The sequence below is a fragment of the Poecilia latipinna genome, unplaced genomic scaffold, assembly GCF_001443285.1.
Source record: "Poecilia latipinna isolate Pla-1442-1.1 unplaced genomic scaffold, P_latipinna-1.0 Scaffold220, whole genome shotgun sequence".
NCBI classification, from domain to species: Eukaryota; Metazoa; Chordata; class Actinopteri; order Cyprinodontiformes; family Poeciliidae; genus Poecilia; species Poecilia latipinna.
The window spans coordinates 407,941-426,482 of NW_015112836.1; the positions used below are offsets into that span (position 1 = coordinate 407,941).

Sequence of the window (18,542 nt, forward strand, 5' to 3'; positions counted from 1 at the left end):
AGTACATTTTTGACTGTGTATTTGTACTTTTACTTAAGTACATTTTTTGAGTACTTTCTCCACCACTGGCCTTCAGATCCACTGAAAGCCGCTCACAGCATTGTTCGCTCTGCTCATCGCAATAAAAACGCATTACAGAGCGCCCATTGGTCCAGGCTGGAGCGGACCGACATCTGATTGGATAATGAAGACCATCAACTGAGAGCAATAAAAAAATAGGCATTTTGTAATGGAAGAGGGTTGTAGATTACATAATAACTATCCAAAGCCCGATTAGTAACAGTGTTGTGCAATTCTCCTTCTGACAAATAGATTTCCCGTATTTGTAGATCTAGATATTTAGAAAGCGTGACTTTTAATAATAGATTAATACATTGGACGCTTTTTTTGTTTGTTTTGTTTTACACCTATTCTTTTCACTACTGGTGGACTGATATTAGCCTATAGCTTACACTTATTGTGGACTCTCTCTCATTACATAATACATTAATGTAATAAAAAAAAATTATCTTAATTTTTTTACAGTAACTCCCAACCCTTCTATCAGGCACCAACCATACAGTTTCACCAGCATTGAGATTTTGTCCTCTTTAGAAGCTTTTAGCCCTTCGTCCGTTTTAAGCTAGCTTTAACAACCAGCTAAGCTAGCTAATACTAGTTCTCCATTTTCATTATAACAGCCAATTTATACATTTCTCAGGCAACAAAACCAGCAAAAACAAACCCTCAGCTTGACTCTGCCACCACTAAGATTGACAGCTGATGCAGTATTCATCTTAAGCTTCCCTGTGACTCCTGGAAGTTTTCCTGTCATTGTGGGATTTTTTTGTCCCCCCTAACTACATCAATGTGCTCCATTTAGCTTTCCAATGTGGGTTGTTTCAAATTTCAGCCAAGTTTTAAGTTTGGAGCTCGAATGGACCGTATCAACATTTTCCTCGAACCAAGAACTAAAATGTTGATAGTTGTGCATCTAAAGCTAAAACCCAAATATTATCAAGTGCACAATAATCTTATGGTAACTCACTGGTTCTATGAGTTGCCATAATAACTCATAGACCCAATGAGTTCTATGAGTTATCTGATAGATCTCTACAAAGCAGAGATCTGTCAGCTCTGCTTTGTAGTTGGCATGTCTTTGAAGACCTCACACAGCTGTGGGTATTTTCACATTCACCTGCAGACAGTGTTGGAGGTTAATTACGGCCCTTTAATCCGCTCAGCATCCAGGCTGTAGTGACTAAAAGTAATTAGAAATTTCTGAGTTTGCAAGACATCCACTGAAACCCCCAAATGTATGTAAATCCTGTAAGACTGATTCAATAGCACATTTAAAAAAAATGTATCACAGACATGAGCATCTTCTAATGTTCTGTGGTAGATTTATCCTCTAAAAATATTTGACCCTGAGGTTTTGCATATTTTCAAAATCTTAGCAGAAACAAAAACAATCAGGATGACAGTGTCATGATCCGTGTTTTTCTGTTTAGTTATTTTGGGATTTTTCTGTGTTTAGTCCTGTTTCCCTGAGTCTCTGTTTTGTCCTGTCAGCCCTTGATTTTTCCCGGGTGTGTCTCGTTCCCTTGATTACCCCCGTAAGTCCACCTGTTGTCTCTGTCTCTTGTGGGGTTCTTGTCTAACATATGTCATATGTCATTTGTCTGCCTACCATCACAGTAGAACTGTAAAGTCCTGTGTTGGTTTAGCTCTCTTTTTCAGTTCTTAGTTTTTCAGTTGCTACCGGTAATTAGCTGTGTGCTAACTCTCTGTTGTGCTGCTGCCTGTTGAGCTTTCTTCATAAAATCCATCATCATCTTTATCACAACCTGGGTCTCTGTGTCTCTCCTCACCACCTCGCAACCACCAGACCTGACAGACAGAGGAACCAAGCATTGTAGTCCTAAACAGTTTTCTGCAAGAAGGAGACCCTCCCCATTATTCTTCAGTCTAATAAAAACATAATTTTATAAATATTTGATTTCTCAGAGCAAAGGAGGAAACATGCAAGCTAATTGCAGATTACTAATAAACAGTTTGAGGTGGAGCTCTATGTTTACTCTGATAAGGCCGAAAGATAAAGCGACAACTTTTTATTGAATAGAATCATTCCTGGCTATTAGGAAGCTTTCTTTACAGTTTAAACAAGAGCAAACATCCACAAGGACAATACCCTGTTTTCAGAAGCAAAGCAAAATAAACCAGTTATATGAGGCGATATTTGTTTATGTGCATAAAATCCTCCTGGACTCCTGCCAGACGACACGCCAACATAAAAACCTCCCTTTCAGCTCTGACAGAAAGCTGCAGCTTGTTGATGTCAGTCAGAAGTGAACGTGACTGACATTCAGACGGCTTGCATTCATCACAGCGGAAAAATAACCGCTAACATTTGGTAAATAAACTATTGTTTCTATTTCAGGCTGGTGCTACTACAGCCAGTCAACCTGCGATCATCCGTGCAGCGGTGAGTTTTTCCAGAAGTTAAGGTAAAATGATGACTCATTTTTAAAGGAAAACGCGTGATCGCGATTTGACAAATAAATTCCATTGTTTAACATTTTTAGAATTTGGTTAGGACTTGTTTAAATCAGGCAAAAAAAAAAGTACACAGGGCCTCTTATCTATCAGACATTTATAAATAAAGTATTGAAACATATTTTTAAACAGATGGTTTAAACAAATGTTAAAACTGAGGTCATTTGTTATTATTCCATTGAATTTCTTCAGACTATTTTTATCATGTTGAGATAATTTGGCAAGATTCTGACTCACATGGTTACAATAACATCACAAGCAAAGGAAAACAACAAAAAAGCCTATAATTAACTACTAATGTGGATGATTAAGACAAAAAAGCAGTTTTGAAATCATTTTAGCCTAAATCTAAACCATGACAATGATTTCCTGCTTATATCAATCTGTCCTCTATAAATGTTTACATTTTGGAATTGCCTTTTGCCCTGTTATAAGCATATTTCTGAAATAAAAAAAAAATGGATCCACATGATCATCACTACAAAAGTCAAACCAATGTATTGCTTAATGAAATGCAGAGAAGAACAAAGGACCAGTTGATCATCCGTGCGGGACTCCTAATCTGACGGTTGTGAAACAAATTGATGGTCATCTCCTCAAACATCTCCTCAAGTCATCACTGGTGTTCCTCCTGTTTCAGTACCAGAGAAGTGGCCCGGCGGCTACATGGACTGTGGAGGAAAATCCCAGTCACCCATCAATATCGTCACCAGGAAGACGGTGAAAGATGAGCGCCTGACTCCTATTGAGTTCAAAAACTACCAGCAGACCTTCAAAAATTCTATCACCAACAACGGCCACTCGGGTGAGCGCAACGTCAAGTGACCTTCGAAAGCTTTGAAGGTGTTTGTTCTCATGCTGTGTCTGTTCCAGTAAAAGTCAACATTCCTATAACCTGCACCATCTCGGGCGGAGACCTGTCGACCACATACAAGGCCGTGCAGTTTCACCTGCACTGGGGTAAAGATGGCGGGCCCGGCTCTGAACACACCGTCGACGGGGAGCAGTACCCCATGGAGGTAACAGACCACCAGATAAATGTATAAAACCCTAGCTTGGACATCAGCTGAACTATGAACTTTACATTGATGGCAGTAAACTTTCTTTTTCAGTTGCATATCGTTCACATGAAGAGCAATTATGCTGACCTGGCAACAGCCCTGCGAGATCCAAACGGGGTCGCAGTTCTTGGGTTTTTCTATGAGGTAATTCTGCTTAACCGTCTTTTATAGTTTGCTCACACTTTTTACAATAAGACACATGTCACATGTCTTTCTGTTTGTGTTAAGGTGTCCAAGAGTCCAAACCGAATGTACGACACCATCATTAGTGGGGTGGAAAGTGTCGCATCCAAAAGTAGGTGTTCAAAGTTTCTGCACTAATTCCAAAACCTTGGTTGCGTGTAGCTGTGGGGCTACCATCGCGGTGTTTGTGTTTTCAGATGTGAGCTTCTCTCTGCCCTCCATCTCCCTGGCACAGCTGATCCCTCCTGAGCAGAAACTGACTTCCTACTACCGCTACAAGGGTTCCCTGACCACCCCGCCGTGTTCTGAGTCTGTGGTCTGGACTGTGTTCGAAACCCCTATCCCTCTGAGCATGGACCAGGTTAGAACAAGAGAGATGGCATTTTAGCAAATGCTTTTGAGTCTTTTTCCACAATCTGCAGTTCAACATTTGCATCAATCTTCTCTTGCAGATGAAAGCTTTCTCCAAGGTCCAGTTCTACGACGGCAAGTCGATGGCGAACAACTTCAGGCCTGTCCAGCCCCTCAACGGCCGGCTGGTGTACCGCTCAGCAGGCGCCACGCTCTGGGTCAGCTCAGCCCTCCTTGCTGCTGCCCTCACAACGGCACTGGGGCTGTCCCAGCCCAACTAACAAGCGAGTCGTCCCATGCTGCACTGCGACATTGATAAGACCCAACAGATCTGCGCCGGTCCTCAGCTGAGACTCCAACGTAGTTCTGACGTGTTTGCAAAAAGACAATGGACCACGTCGTAGTGTAGGGATTGCTCAAATGGTGTTTCCCCCCTTGTGACCCAAATGACAGAGGCGTGTTAGAAACGCCTCAAGGAAGGTGACGTAAGGGTTCAATCAGCATCCGTGCATGTAGTAGTGAAGTAGTATCTCTTATGAATGTGCCATAAATCAAGTTACTGGGAAATCTACCTGGGTAATCAAACTCAACACTTAATTATAGGCTTTTTTGGACTGGATTTTGATTTTTTCTTTGAAGCTCTGTACTAAGAACCAGTGCACGCACACATACACACACACACACACACACACACACACACACGCTCCCTCTCTCTCTTTTCACAACTTTAGTTTTTATGTTAACTCATCCACCTTGTCCAATGTCGGGTAAATTTAGTATCTGTTAATACCAGTGTGAGTTGCCAATGGTTTATGGGTCAGCCCCATGACTTGGCACATGATGTATTGTTATTAACGGAGCATGTGAAAGGGATGGAGTTATAGTTATATATAGACCGAGTCGTAAAAAAAAAAACAACATTGCAATTCAAAGCCAGGCGTCAAAGGAGAATGCAGATCTCATAAAGTACAGCAGGTCACACCTCTGCAGTCGGGTCAAGGCCTCTCAGACCGGTCAGCAGCTCTGTTCTGAACCTGCATGTGAGGGAGGCCTTGCTGTAGCTCACCAGAAACCATGAAGAACAGCTGCATGAAATCCTGAAAGCCTGGCAGACTCCCTCACCACAGAGTCACCTGGGGGACAAAGACACGGATGCTAACATCCCAGGAGTCGAAGATAGTACCAGCCTGCTGTTAAAGACGGATCACAGCCACTTAACCAAGGTTTTTTTATTTATTTGTACAGTTAGTTTTTATGCACATCATATTTGAAGAGCATGACTCTGTATGCTGTGATGTTCCAGATGTTTGAGATAAACTACCTGGCTGCTGGAAGTGGGCTTCCCAAATTCACAAAGTGTTTTCCCAGAACAGGCGCTTCAATTTCACAGGAGCTTGTTTTTCAAAACCACAGTCGTTTCCATGGTTTATATTACCGGCATTCGGATGTATGGATAATTGTTGACAGTGAGTCGCACCCTGCTCAGCTCTTATTTTGTTGTTGTTTTGTTTTGTTGTTGTTTTTTTTCAAGAAAACGTTGCCATGTATAGAGAGGAATATGTGCAATTTGGCAGCGAGAACTGTTGTTACAGTGAGGAAGGATAATCTGTGTATTTTCCATTGCTTCAGAATCCAGCTATATTTCTATGAGGTGTCATTTTACACATATATTTATGTATTGAGTGTGCATATTAAGAGATGCGATGCACAGTTATTGTTATTTATGTATTGCACCATTCATATAGAATGCAAACCTATGTATGAAGCTTGAAACGGTTTATGATCAATCGAGTTTATTTGTACTCTTGAAGTGTTTGAGACTCCAGGTTGTAATGCTTGAAAGTGTCATAGAAAAACAGAATGCTACTGTTGAAAAATAAACTACATGCCTTTTTAAAGACGCCGGCTTCTCTTTGCAAGACCACAAATTGAGCAGTCAGGACCAAACTCTGCGTTACCTCCATCAACGCACTGAAAAAACAAAACAGGTGATTCAACTAAAAAAAAAAAAAAACAAGAGTTAATCTCCTACAAGTAATCAAATTTAGATTATCTGTGTAAATATATTATGTTTATTAAGTTGTCATGTTAAGCAAATGTAAAAAAAAACAGTTTGACAAACTTGAATTGATTGCATGTGACAAATTAACAGTTTTATTAAAAGCTGGAGCTCCATTTTCTTTTTCAGTGTATCTTACTTTTACAACTTTTTCCACATTTTCTCACATTCACATACTTGTAGTATATTTCACTAGTATTTATTTGTAAGGCCTTGTAAAACACACAAAAAAGCACATAATTATGCAGTTGAAAAAAAAGTTTTTGTGAAAAAAAAAGTTCACAAAAATATACCTCAAGTGGGATTTTGTTTTCAGCTCACTAATAGTAATTAATAGTTTTACATTCAATAAATGTGGCTTGGAAGAGCAGCAGGACCAAAAAGATAATTGAAAAGAAGCCATAAAAATATTCCATATGCAGTAAGCCATGAAGAAGACGAATGAAGAATTTGAATTAATATGAGTTACAACAACATTTATTTTCCCTTTGAAATCAATCAAATATTTTTTGAACAAAAAGGAGAAAAGAATAAGACCAAAATGTAACTTTTGCTGAGTATATGACACAAACCTAAGCTTTTCTTCAACAGAGACAAGGAGTGTGTTCTCACACATGATAGTTTGGTTGACTCGATTCGACTGGGGACCAAAATTGCAAACATCTGTTTCATTGTCAGCCAATGAAGCTTGCTTTCACACTGTAACTGTGTCAAATGAACCAAACTCTTGGAAAAACCTGTTGCTCCCCTTCATCTCTTGACCTGTGGTGGCGCTGCAACAAGAACCGCCGAAGGAAACGACAGGAAAACCTCTGAAGAAGAACTGAGCGCAGCGTTCTTCATCATGAAATGTAAACGAAATGGAGAGGCGTCACCAGCGCCATAGAGAGAGACACTGGCGTCACATTTTAGCGGTTGTAGGATTTCTCTTTTGTCGTTGGTAAGAGACTACGAGCTATTTCTCCTTTGCATCCCCTCCTCCCATCATGCTAGCCAACCCCCAGCGCCATCTTTAGGGAGTCAAAAGACTTTTATTGAGCAAACACCGGCGTCCTACAAGAGACCACACACAAAAAGTGAACGAAAGCCTCCTTCATTCTTTTGCAGAGATTTCAGATTCTTCTAGAGTCCTGCATATCTGGCCGTGGCTGCTTGTGATGTTTTAGCTAACAGGAGACTAATCACATCAGACCCTGGATGGAAAATTTCAGAAGTTTGCATTTTTTTACACACAAAAATGTGAAGAATATGATTTGTATTTTTATCCAACCTTGTTGAGATAGGATGGATGTAGGCCCACGATCACTGCTAGCACAGCTGCAAAGTTTTTAGGTGAATGTTTCCACCAGATTTGCACATCTGCACATATATTTTTGACAAACAGGAAAGGTCATGTCACCAATTTGGCAGTATTTCAGATATTTAAAACAAAAACACAAATTGTCTTTGTTGAATGATATGAAATTGTGATGTTGTGATGTTTCTCAGCCATATTGCCCAGCCATATATAGATCACAAATTCAGTGATGGTCTCATCTGATCTCAACGCTTTCTTCCACATGTTTGCCTTGTGGCCCGCTTGGTTTCCTCAAGCAGGAATGGTGTTCTTCTTGCCATATTTCCATAAAGACCAGATTTGAGAAGTACACACCTAATAGTTTTCCTTTTCTCCTACATTGAGATGTGGATCTCTGCATCTTTCTCCCTGGTCTGTTTCCTTCGTTCATTGGTCTTCGTGATGCTAATATTGCTCTCTTAACAAACATCTGAGGCCTTGAGCAGCTGGAATTACATGGAGATTAAATGACACAAAGGTGGACTTCATTTTATGTTTTGGTGACCTCTGAAGGTTCATCTGGATTTTATTGAAGGATAGTAATACAAAATCATGTTTCAATGTTCAGACTTTTATCTAAAAAAACCCTCCTTGTAATCCTTTTCTTGACAACTCGTTAAACATTTAAAAAATACTTGATGTAAATACTTTTGCAAGGCCCTGAAAACCTGTTGACCTTTTCATATTGCTGTCAGCTGCCAGACCCCGAGGTACCTGCCAACTGTGAGGGTCATGGTGCAACCTTAGACAGGAAAATGTTTAGCTCTGATACTTTCCACGTATGTAGCAGCAGCTAGCCAACAACAGATCTTCCCGTTTTACACCACACCCGACTTATCTGGGTCTTACTGCAAGTCGTAATATTGGCGGGAATCTTTCATTGTGGGGCAGGGATCAGACCGATAATTTTACCACTATAAGATGAAGACAATACGTTTAAATTTACCTTCCTAGCATTGTGTGAAGTGGTAAACCTTGTGTCATCTGGCGCCTGAGCTGGTGCAGAACGTCTGCCAATGTGGATTGTTCAAGTTGGCCAATTATTAGTCAAGATTGTGTGCAAAAGCAAGTAGTATGATCAGCGGGTCCTTTGGTAGGTTGTACTTCTTGAGATGCCTGGCATGTTGTGCTATTCTCGACTTCTGGGTACAGAACACATCACACAAAGTCAGTCAAAGAAGAGCAAAAATCATTAAGTTGAATACTAATCCCCAAAAGACATCGAAAGACTAAAGTGATGTGTTAGTCTTCAAACTGATTCCTCGAATGATTTGAGTACCTCAACTATTAAAATTAAAATTTACCTGCCTCGACGCTTCGTTAAATTGTATTTTATTATTTAATGCACCGTGTTCCAGACGGGTCCTTATTGGCGCTGCGCTCTCACTTCCGCCTGAGTTGTTGACGAAAGCTAAGCGTTTAGCAGCATAACGTCCAGTTTTCACGTCCAGCTCGTGGGGATTTTATTGACTGATGATAATGTCCGGGTTTTTGTTGTTTTTCAGCGGACCAATAGACATCCTTAAAATAGCTGGCGCGATGCCTGGAGTACGGCAGCTTTTCTCCTCCCGGAGCTGCTGCCTGGTGGTGGTTCAGAGCGAACGGGGAAGAGCGCTGCAGGTGTATTTATACAGGTGAGCGGATAGGCTGAACACGGCGGGCGGCTGTGCTTTAGATTTTTGTACAACTTTTCTTCAGGTTAACTTAGAAAGTAAGCTCTTACTGTTACAGGTTAATTTTCTAAACTACAGAAAAGTTACTGTTAGCTCAAATGTGAAACATTGGGCTGACGTTGATATCCGATAGTAACACTGCTGTTATGCTAGATTTACCAATGTTTTATTTTATCTCTCTTTTAATACTATTACTCGATTACTAAAATATCCATTTACAACAGCCCTACTTCAAAGTTTAACAAATTAAAGTTTCCATCAGCCGCTAACATCTTTTTTTTTCTGACCATCTCATCTCAGGGCAACATTTTCACAGCTGTTAGCTACAGTGATTAGCATACGTTTCCCATCAGTCACAGCAGGTTACTGCTTATTTACACTGGTCCTCACTTTAGCTGAGATAAATGAGGAAATACTGTGAAGCAACTTCACACCTTTTGATCTCACTCAGCAGGATAATAAGTGGGCTTAAACACCTCAACTTTACTGACTATTCCTGTTCATCTGCAGGGGGCGGGGTCACAGGTTACCATGACAATAAGAGTCAGGTGGTCTAACAAGTCATGTGGTTCTGTTCCATGCGGTGCCGGGCTCATTGGGATAACTGCTGTGTTCTCCATTTGGATGTAGCAGCTTTGTAGAAAGTGACCCGAGTGACGATGATGATGATGGTTCAGATACAGGATATGGGCTCTATTAGATGTGACTCATTCATCTATCAAATGGAGATTATAAAAAATGAAACTGTTAATTTTCTTGCTGATGGATTAAAGCTGACCTAGATTTGATGTAAATGTCATATTTCTTAAAGTCGGGTCTTTTTTTTTTTTTTTTTTTTTTGCAGCAAAGGCACAAAAATTGAAGAAGTGAGCTTAAAAAGGTTCACCTACAAAGCAAAAAGTGAAGTCATGATGAACATAGAAAGTACTTCCTCTGCTGTTTCAAGAGGTTTAACACAAAAGTGGAAGGATTCTAAAACTAGTTAAAATTTAACTGCACAAGTAAAAAAAAGAGCTCAGAATCGCTCATCCTGTCATTGCCACACACAAAGATGAAGCCAAAATGGAAACACTGCTGAAAGCTAGATATGGTTTTGTCTAATGTTCAAAAGCATTAGATATGTACGAAATATGACAAACGTATCGTGGATTCTTTTTAACTTTTTGTTTCTAATTTGTCCCCAACATCCAGGCTATTGTTTTGTCACAGACTCATATTTGACCCTAGTTGACCAGAATCACTCACTGACCACTTTGTTAAGGTCCATCTTACTGGTACTGGGTCAAACCCACTTTTACCTTCAGAACAGCCTTAATTTTGAGCCTTAAAAAGTGACAAACATTCCGCAGAGACTTTCGTCCACATTGAGATGGTGGCATCACACAGCTGCTGCTGACTGCATGTCAGCGATGAGCATCTCCTGGGCAGAGAGTTGAAGATGACGGGAGAACAGAGAACCCCTTGTCACGTTTAAGAAAGCAGTTCTGAGTTAGAGAGTCTGTCCAGAATCCACAGCCCTCAGCATTACACCACCACCACCCCCAGCAGCAGCAGGTCGGACAAATCTCTGAAGGTACATTGCTTTCATATTCCAACCAAAAGCTACAGTGGTATCTGTTGGAGGTTTTGTGTTTTTCTTTTTCCAATCAAATTCTGACCTTCTCATTTGATGCCAAAACTGAAATCAACATTTGTTCAATCACACACAGTTGAATTTAGTGAATCTTTTCTGTTCTCAGCTGACCGCTGTGGTCGTCTGCTGCTGTAGCCTCTTTGCTTCAAGGATCAGCGTGATAGTTGTCCAGAGATGGTGCCCTGCATACTTTTGGCGGTTATTTGCTGCTTTTCTGTCATTTTTGTCCGTCCTCCTCTGACGTCAACAAGAGTTTTCTCCCACGCAGCCACCGTTCACGAGATATTTTCTACTCTCTGTAAATCTGAGAGACGGTTGCACGTGAAGTTCCCAGCAGATCAGTGTAGTTTCTGAAATACCCAGTCGCCTGTCTGACACTTACAACCATGCAATATTCAGAGTCTCTTATTCCTCTTTCTTCCTCATTCTGATGCTCGATTTAAACTTTAAATACCCATAGTTAAGCCATCTTAACTATGGGTTGATGCTTATTTTAGTCTTGGTTGCTTGCTGAAGAAGTTCAAACTCAACTGAGACAAAAACGATGACCTTCACACATGAACACACACAAAAAATTTTTTAAACTATATATGTTACATTTTACTAGTAAAAACCTCTTAAGTCAAATCACAAACAGTCAATCATCAACAGGATGACTTGCTCCAGGCTTGAAGGAGAGATGCAGCCACCAGAGATATCAATCAGTGAAGCAAACCCTCCTGTCACACATGCAGATCCTATTAGCAAAAGATTTCCTTCCAGGGACACACAGAAACTTTGGCAATTATAAGTTTGAGTCACAGTAGACCAAAAATTACAAGTCGATGGAACTAGTTTCCTACGATATGCTACAAAGGAAATTTCTTCAGTGTTTGATTCTTTAGTTAAGGCAACTTTCCTGAACGTTAACATGGACGATGTTCTCAAAAACACTGAAGGTGTGCAGCGCTGAAAGGAAGCGAGGTTTACCGTCTTATCCTGGTCTGATTACCAAGAATGTTGCACAGAGTTCACAGAGGTCTGACGTAAGAGCCGGCATTGTCTGAACGCCACAGGTCTTAGAAAGTCACAGAGGTAAATTTGCTCACAGAACAGAAGCAGGATAAAAATCTGCCCTGGTGACTAGAAGAAAACTTGTGACCCGAACCTGAATGGCTTCGGTCTGCAGGAAGACAGATCAGAAAGAAAAGGTACAGTCAGCTGGATTCAATCCGAGTGGGATGTAAACACACCGGAGCAGCTCTGCTCTGGACTGTCGCTGCATTCTGGCAGATTTTCTGTGGGCAGGAAGGACTGGCACTGATCCCACATTCCTGAATCGACCTGGATTAAAATACAATAAATAAATACATAAATTATAATAAATTAATTAATTAATATTTTGAGAAATCGAAAACGTGATAATGGCCTCATGCAGGGAGGATAATATAATAATTCAGAGTTATACATCATTTACCCTTGCATTGATTTTTTAAAACGTGTATTTTGTATTGTAAACGTTGTTCTTTACTTCTATACCCATGAATAAAACTGCCTTCAAAAGTTGATTACTAAAGAAAGCCTGGCTGAGCCAGAACAATCTACTTCAGTAATTACAGTCTGCGGACATCTAGAGTCTGAAGTGCGTTTACCGTTCTTCTTCTTCAAGAAAAAGTTCAAGCTTGCCCTGAATGGATGGAGAGCAAACATCAAATTATTTTTCAAGTCTTAGGTCTGAACTTTACAGACATTCTAACACATTTTTGTTGTAATGGACATTTTTAGTATTGTTGTCCTGCCTGAAGGTAAACCTCGGGCCCGACTTGGGCTTTCAGGATTGTCCTGCATTTATCTCTGAAAAAGGTCCAGCATTGTCTGTCATTGTTGCTCTTCTGCACAGCGTTTTGCATATTAGCCAAAAAAAGAGTCTTTTTTTGGCTAATATGAAGAGCACCTTCTTCCACATGTTTGCTGCATTTCCTTCACAGCTCGTCGTAAACTACAAATGGAAAGTTCTTTTCGCTTCCTGATCTCACGTAAAACCTGGGTTTGTGCAGTTCGAGAAGAGTATCTGTCCTGTAGCACGGCTCTAATCGCCATACAGTATTTAGCAGTTTAGCAGAAGCTAATCCTAAAGAGCTAACTTCAATTAAAACGATATCAGCCTTTGAAAGATTGTGACCCTTCATCACCAAGTTCATTTTGACATTATAATTATATGCTCTATAAAGCCCCTAGATAGTTTTTGTCTGTACGTTTCTTGTTTGAAATATGTGAAGAGAGGAAAAGGAACTGCTGCTCAAACATCCACTTCACAATAAGAGTGTGAATATAAACCTCTAATACTTGAAGAAGTCTTGACGGTCGATAATCAAAACATCTTTGAATTTTATTCAACTGACAGTTTACAAAACAGCCAAGGAAATTATATGGGAAAATTAAGTTAGCAAAAGCTAACAGTTTCTAAGTTAGTAAAAAAAAATTGCCTTTTTTTTTTTTTTTTACTAACTTAGCAGAAGAGTTCCCACCTCTGGTCACTCATGAAGCCAATTTATTGAACTGAATATCAAAAACAAATGTACACACATTTCAGATCTTTAATAGTAAAAACGTAAAACCATGTTTCCTTTCACTTCCAAGTTCTGCTGGTCTGGGACATAAAATTACTCAGTGCAACAAGTCAAAAATATGAAAAGTTTAAAGGGTGTAGATATTTTTGGACTACTCCCAATATTTGTTATGTAGTTTAGGCAAAATAAAAACATTCATAAAAATGTGTGAAAGGTCACAGAAATGATTCTCATCTCCTGTCCAAGAACCAAGAACTTTGCTCTAGTTGCAGATCGGCGTATGAGGACGTGACCGAACGAGGAGGAAAACGGCCCATCCTACCGTTTCTACCAAGTCAAGTGTTGTTCCAGGTCACAACACTTGATCGTCCCTGTTGTGAGGAAGCTAGAGAAAGTATCATTTTCCATTATTAATTTCTGAAGTCACCATGACCAGAAACAATGACAGGAAAAAGGTTTCTGTCTGCTGACGCATCGTTCGACAACCCTCCCTACTCCCAGCTCTCTGCCTCCCTTCCGATGTGCAGACCTGCCTCTCTCCGGCAAACACTAGCAGGTCAGGGAGGTAAGATAAAAAAGTCTCTAATAAACTCAAATAACTGTGAAATCAAAAAGCTCTGAGATACTGTTAAATACAAACAGTATCTGAGAAAATAGCAGCTTTGGAACCGTTTGTTCCTTTGCTTAATGTTATATTTTGAAAGGAAGAACAGAATCAGAAACAAAACGCAGGAATGATCTCAGAGTCAAAAACTCTCATTATTCCATGGGTGTTTTTTTGTTCTTGCAATTAAGCTATGCTTACATCTTATTTCTACTTAAAAGTTATTTCAGTGTTCAGGTCGCAGAAAGTGTCAGAGGTCGTTATGAAGCCAATTTAAAATACCAAAACCTTTTAAAACCTTTTTCTTTTTCGGTGGTGTGTTGGTCTAACTTCTGACCTTTAAGACATTCCTGAATTCATCTAACTTTCACCGAACACACGACGTGAAACATTTAATTACCCCTTCAAGGAGAACTATTAGTTTGGTATTAACCCTGCGGCGCTTCTGTCCTCTGCATGGCAACTTGCACAAGGTGAGAACAGCTGCACAGACGGCTTCCTTAAGTTATTAAACGTCCCAGTTTTGTGTTTATTAGAAAAAGAAACTGCATTTGTGTGCTGGATTAATTATTTAGAATAAGGAACTTATTTATCACCTCTTTTTGGTTGCTAGGTTTTCCTCCCTAAAAGAAACTCATATTGCAGCTAGCAAACACAATCAAGAAGAAAGAACTTGCTTTTGGAGACATGATAAACCTGTGGTTTGACCATAATGACCCTGCTGCATTTTACCCAAGTCATGAAGTTACATATTACTAAAAAAAGAAAAAAAAGAACACATTCCAAATACTAAGAAAATGTAAGTAAACTTCTAAATTTGAAGGAAGCTGTTTTTAAAAAATCTCTTCGTCATTAATAAATAATTTTGCTTATTCTAACAATAAACAGGAATTTAATCCCAGACTCTAAGAATGAAAGGTTGTTTCTTTTACATAATTGCGTATGTAAATATCTACTTTCAACTGAGTCTAACTCAACTGTTTTCAGTAAAACCATTTCCCTCTCCTGCCAGCAACGTTTGAATGTTCAGCGATTTAGCCGAAGTGCTAAGCTAGTTTCTGTTTGTTTCCTCTTTGATAATTCAGCTCAACCGGGAGTGGATAAAAACTTCTCCTGCTTCATAAACTCCGTGTTTTGCTTAGACAGTTGTAAAATTTAATGGGCAGTGTTTCAGCCGCTCTCGGTAGCGCAGACCAAAGAACAACAGATTTTTATTTTCTTTTAACAAACTATTCAGAGAGAACCGATCCATGACCGACAGCCTACAAGAATACAGTGAGGATCCGACAAGAAAACACAGAGAGAGAAACAGACACAGGAGGAGAGTGATTACTAGTAAACAAGAACCAGGTGTAAAAGGACCAAAGTATTGGACTCAGCAAACCATGAGAAAAAACAATAGGAACCCAGAAAAGTAACATTTTGCCAAAAAATAAAGAGATACAAATGGAATCACAAACCCCTCTGAATCAACAACTGATGGTGGAATAACTTTTTATATATATATATAAAACCAACAGGTACTGACATTTATCAAATAAGCTAAATGTTTGGTTTATCTCCACCTTTTCTATCTCTGTGAATATTTGACAAGAATAACTTCATAAGTTTGTGGTTATAATTTTTGCCAATCTAGATAAAAACAGTAGTTCGCAACATATTTGCTGAAATGCTAAATACCCTGTGTCGGAGGCGGCACAGCCTGCTCAGCAAAAGTAATTTCAAAAAGTCCATGTTAGGATACAAAATAAGAGGGTTTTCACTGTGTCATCACTGAGTTTGGTCAGATATGTTGCTTCACTCTCGTAGATGCTGCGTTGCCACACTCAGTTCTTGGTAACGTTGTTGGGTAACAGTAAGCGCTGATAAAATTGAGAACTGAACAGAGTTGCACGTTCCACTCGCTATGCCGCCTGTCGCACTGTCATCCTAATTCAGTTTGTCAGAAAAGAGCCCATTTCATCATTTATAGCACTGTGAAGATGATAATTAACTTCTGATCTATCTATAACAGTGATAAGTGACCCCTTGTGCCAAAAATAAATTAATATTATGGCAGCCTTCGGGTAGGTGTAGTTTCTGCTCCTGTTCTGACCAGCATTTCTGCTCTGATGCTCCTGGGTGAGCATCAGCGCGTCTTTTCTTTACCTTGGTAGCAGAATAGCCGATGCGTTGTGATGTGTTGGTGATGATGGACCCAAATGCAGAACGGCAGAGGCTTTGAGTAGACGGTGAGTATTTTAGTGAAAAGATGAAGGACAAAACTGAACCAAATCACGGGGAACCCAGGGAGCCAATACAGAGATCCAGAAGAAAAGAACAACAGGGAAGAAACATGGAGACGAATAAAAAAAGTGAGCGAGAGCAGAAAGAGAGAAAACTTCCACATTACTTTATATATTTGTCCATTATTTCGAAACGTTACACCAGATGCTTTGATCGGTTACTCTGCATTCGAGCCTTTTTGCGAAAGACTCTTTTACTCTTACCTGAGTGTTTTCTTGAACGCCCTACCCACCTCTAGTCGTCATCCACAATTTGAAGTGAATTTCTGTTTCTGGGATTCACACCTCCGAAGGCTCCTAATGAAGGGAATAGCAAAATTATCTCCTTTGGGGGAAAAAAAACAGTGAAAATGTCAATCATGCTCTATTTATATTTCACGCTCTAAGATTTTATTATTTTTTTTTTATGTTTTCTATCTATAAATTCTGAATACATTCAGTTTTTTCACCTTTATCAATGTTTGGCCCAAATTGCGCAGGATAATCCGTCCTGATACTGTGAAGCAGAGCGGCCCGCCTGAGGCCGGTGCGACGGCTGTGTCACCTCTTGCCTCCGTGGCCAAAGCGCGGCGACCTTTCTAATAGCTGGACAGATATCTTCCGTATATTGTTACACCAGGTCATCACCTTTTCCACAGTGGAATTAGCAGGCCAGTTCCTGCCAGAAATGCACTGCAGCCAGACAGACCGACTGAAGGAAGAAGGGAAAATCCAAGAATTTCCTCTGACACTCAAGAGTTTGAACCATTAAAACAGAAGGCTGTTTCCAGGTTAGTTTAAGGACTCATGCTCAGATGACCCCTGGTTGTGCTTAAAAACCAGATCCACTGATGCTTACGCTTGACGCTGGCTGCCATGCTGAGTAGTTTCTCACTGCGTATCGGTTGTCCTGCCCTCTGGTCCGTCCAGCAGGTGAAATCCCTGCGGCGCGCCGTGGGACTCGGCGAGTCTCTCGGATGTCTGCTTTGAGTTCATTCAGCCTTTTTCCTGCTGTCCTGAAGGGGACAAGGGGCTTCTCTTCTGCTGACTGCGTGCTGACGGGGACGCAGACGGAGAGAACGTTTCAAAAAGCAGTCTGCAGGCACCCCACAAGGCAGTACGCGTTCCCCCGAGTTTCATTTCATCCGCCCCCCGCCCTGCTGCACATTTACCCCCCTCCTGCCTCCCATGCACAGTTGTTTGTTGGCCCTGTGTGATCAGCTGCAAGTGGGTGTCCTCATTCTGCCCCGCGAGATGTTGCTTAGATGACAACTATTGTCAGCATCAGATGTCTGCGTTGCCTTTGATCAGGGAGTCGCACAAACCCGACATGACGCAGGAACTTCAGGCAGAAGCTGAGGGCGACAAAGAGGATCTCTGTGAGGCGCTGATGGATGAACGCTTTCTTTACGGAAAGTTGGGATTGTACAGGAGCGGTTACCCCGAAAAGAACGCATATCTACTAAACCTGCTGGTGTTATTCTAAGCAGAGTTGTTTTTATCGTCACCGTCACAAAATTACCCAGGGAAAAGGTTTTTTAAAATGAAAATCCTCCCTTCAGCGTGGTTTATGACACAGGACTGTATCACCTAAAGATTAGAGTATTGCGTAAAAGTGCAGAAAAAGAAAGTCGTGTATTATATAAAGTCTTACAGGTAATGAAAACCCAAACCAGAAAATGACTCAGAAAATTAGAATGTTGTGAAAAAGTATCAGTAATGGAAACTCATGGAGTCGAAACCTAATTAACTTGAAAAGCCTGAAAAGGTTTTCCTTTAAACCGCATGTGTCGAACTCAAGGCCCGGGGGCCAAATCTGGCCCGCTGTAGCTTTAAAGTGGCCCTGAAGACTCAAAGTTACATCAATAAGTTCCTCCAGTTTTTCACAAATCTGTAAAATTCACTCAAAATCAACAGATCCCCACATTTTTTCTGATTTTACTGCAAACACCACAACAACAATCAGTGTGAAAAGTTGTTCAACATTGCTTCATTTTAAGAAACACTTATTGAATGCAGAAACAAACTGCTGTTTATTGATATTTTAACAGTTCGATGGGTTTAATCAATAGATTCTGGCCCTTTAAGAACATTCAGATTTTTGATTTGGCCCAAAATGAAAATGAGTTTGATGCTTTAAACGGCCTTTCACTCTGGGTCAGTGATACAATCTGCCCCGAAAATTCACAATGTATTCAAGAACAGAGCCGTAACCATGTGCGTACATGAAGGGTTAACAAATTTTGTGCTAAACTAATACGTTGTCGTTCTCACTAAATAGATTCGGGTAAAAA

General features: G+C 40.3%; 1 protein-coding gene across 1 annotated transcript in view; it reads left to right on the forward strand.

Annotated features, from left to right (window-relative positions):
* The window catches only part of ca4a (carbonic anhydrase IV a), an 11,913-nt gene extending 7,340 nt beyond the window's left edge, over positions 1-4,573 (forward strand). The window contains exons 2-8 of the mRNA XM_015031848.1: positions 2,420-2,464; positions 3,176-3,340; positions 3,409-3,554; positions 3,648-3,740; positions 3,825-3,891; positions 3,977-4,140; positions 4,232-4,573. Coding sequence (XP_014887334.1) covers positions 2,420-2,464; positions 3,176-3,340; positions 3,409-3,554; positions 3,648-3,740; positions 3,825-3,891; positions 3,977-4,140; positions 4,232-4,411 — 860 coding nt within the window. The 3' untranslated portion in view covers positions 4,412-4,573. The remainder of the gene's footprint in view (positions 1-2,419; positions 2,465-3,175; positions 3,341-3,408; positions 3,555-3,647; positions 3,741-3,824; positions 3,892-3,976; positions 4,141-4,231) is intronic.
* Positions 4,574-18,542: the final 13,969 nt, after the last annotated feature.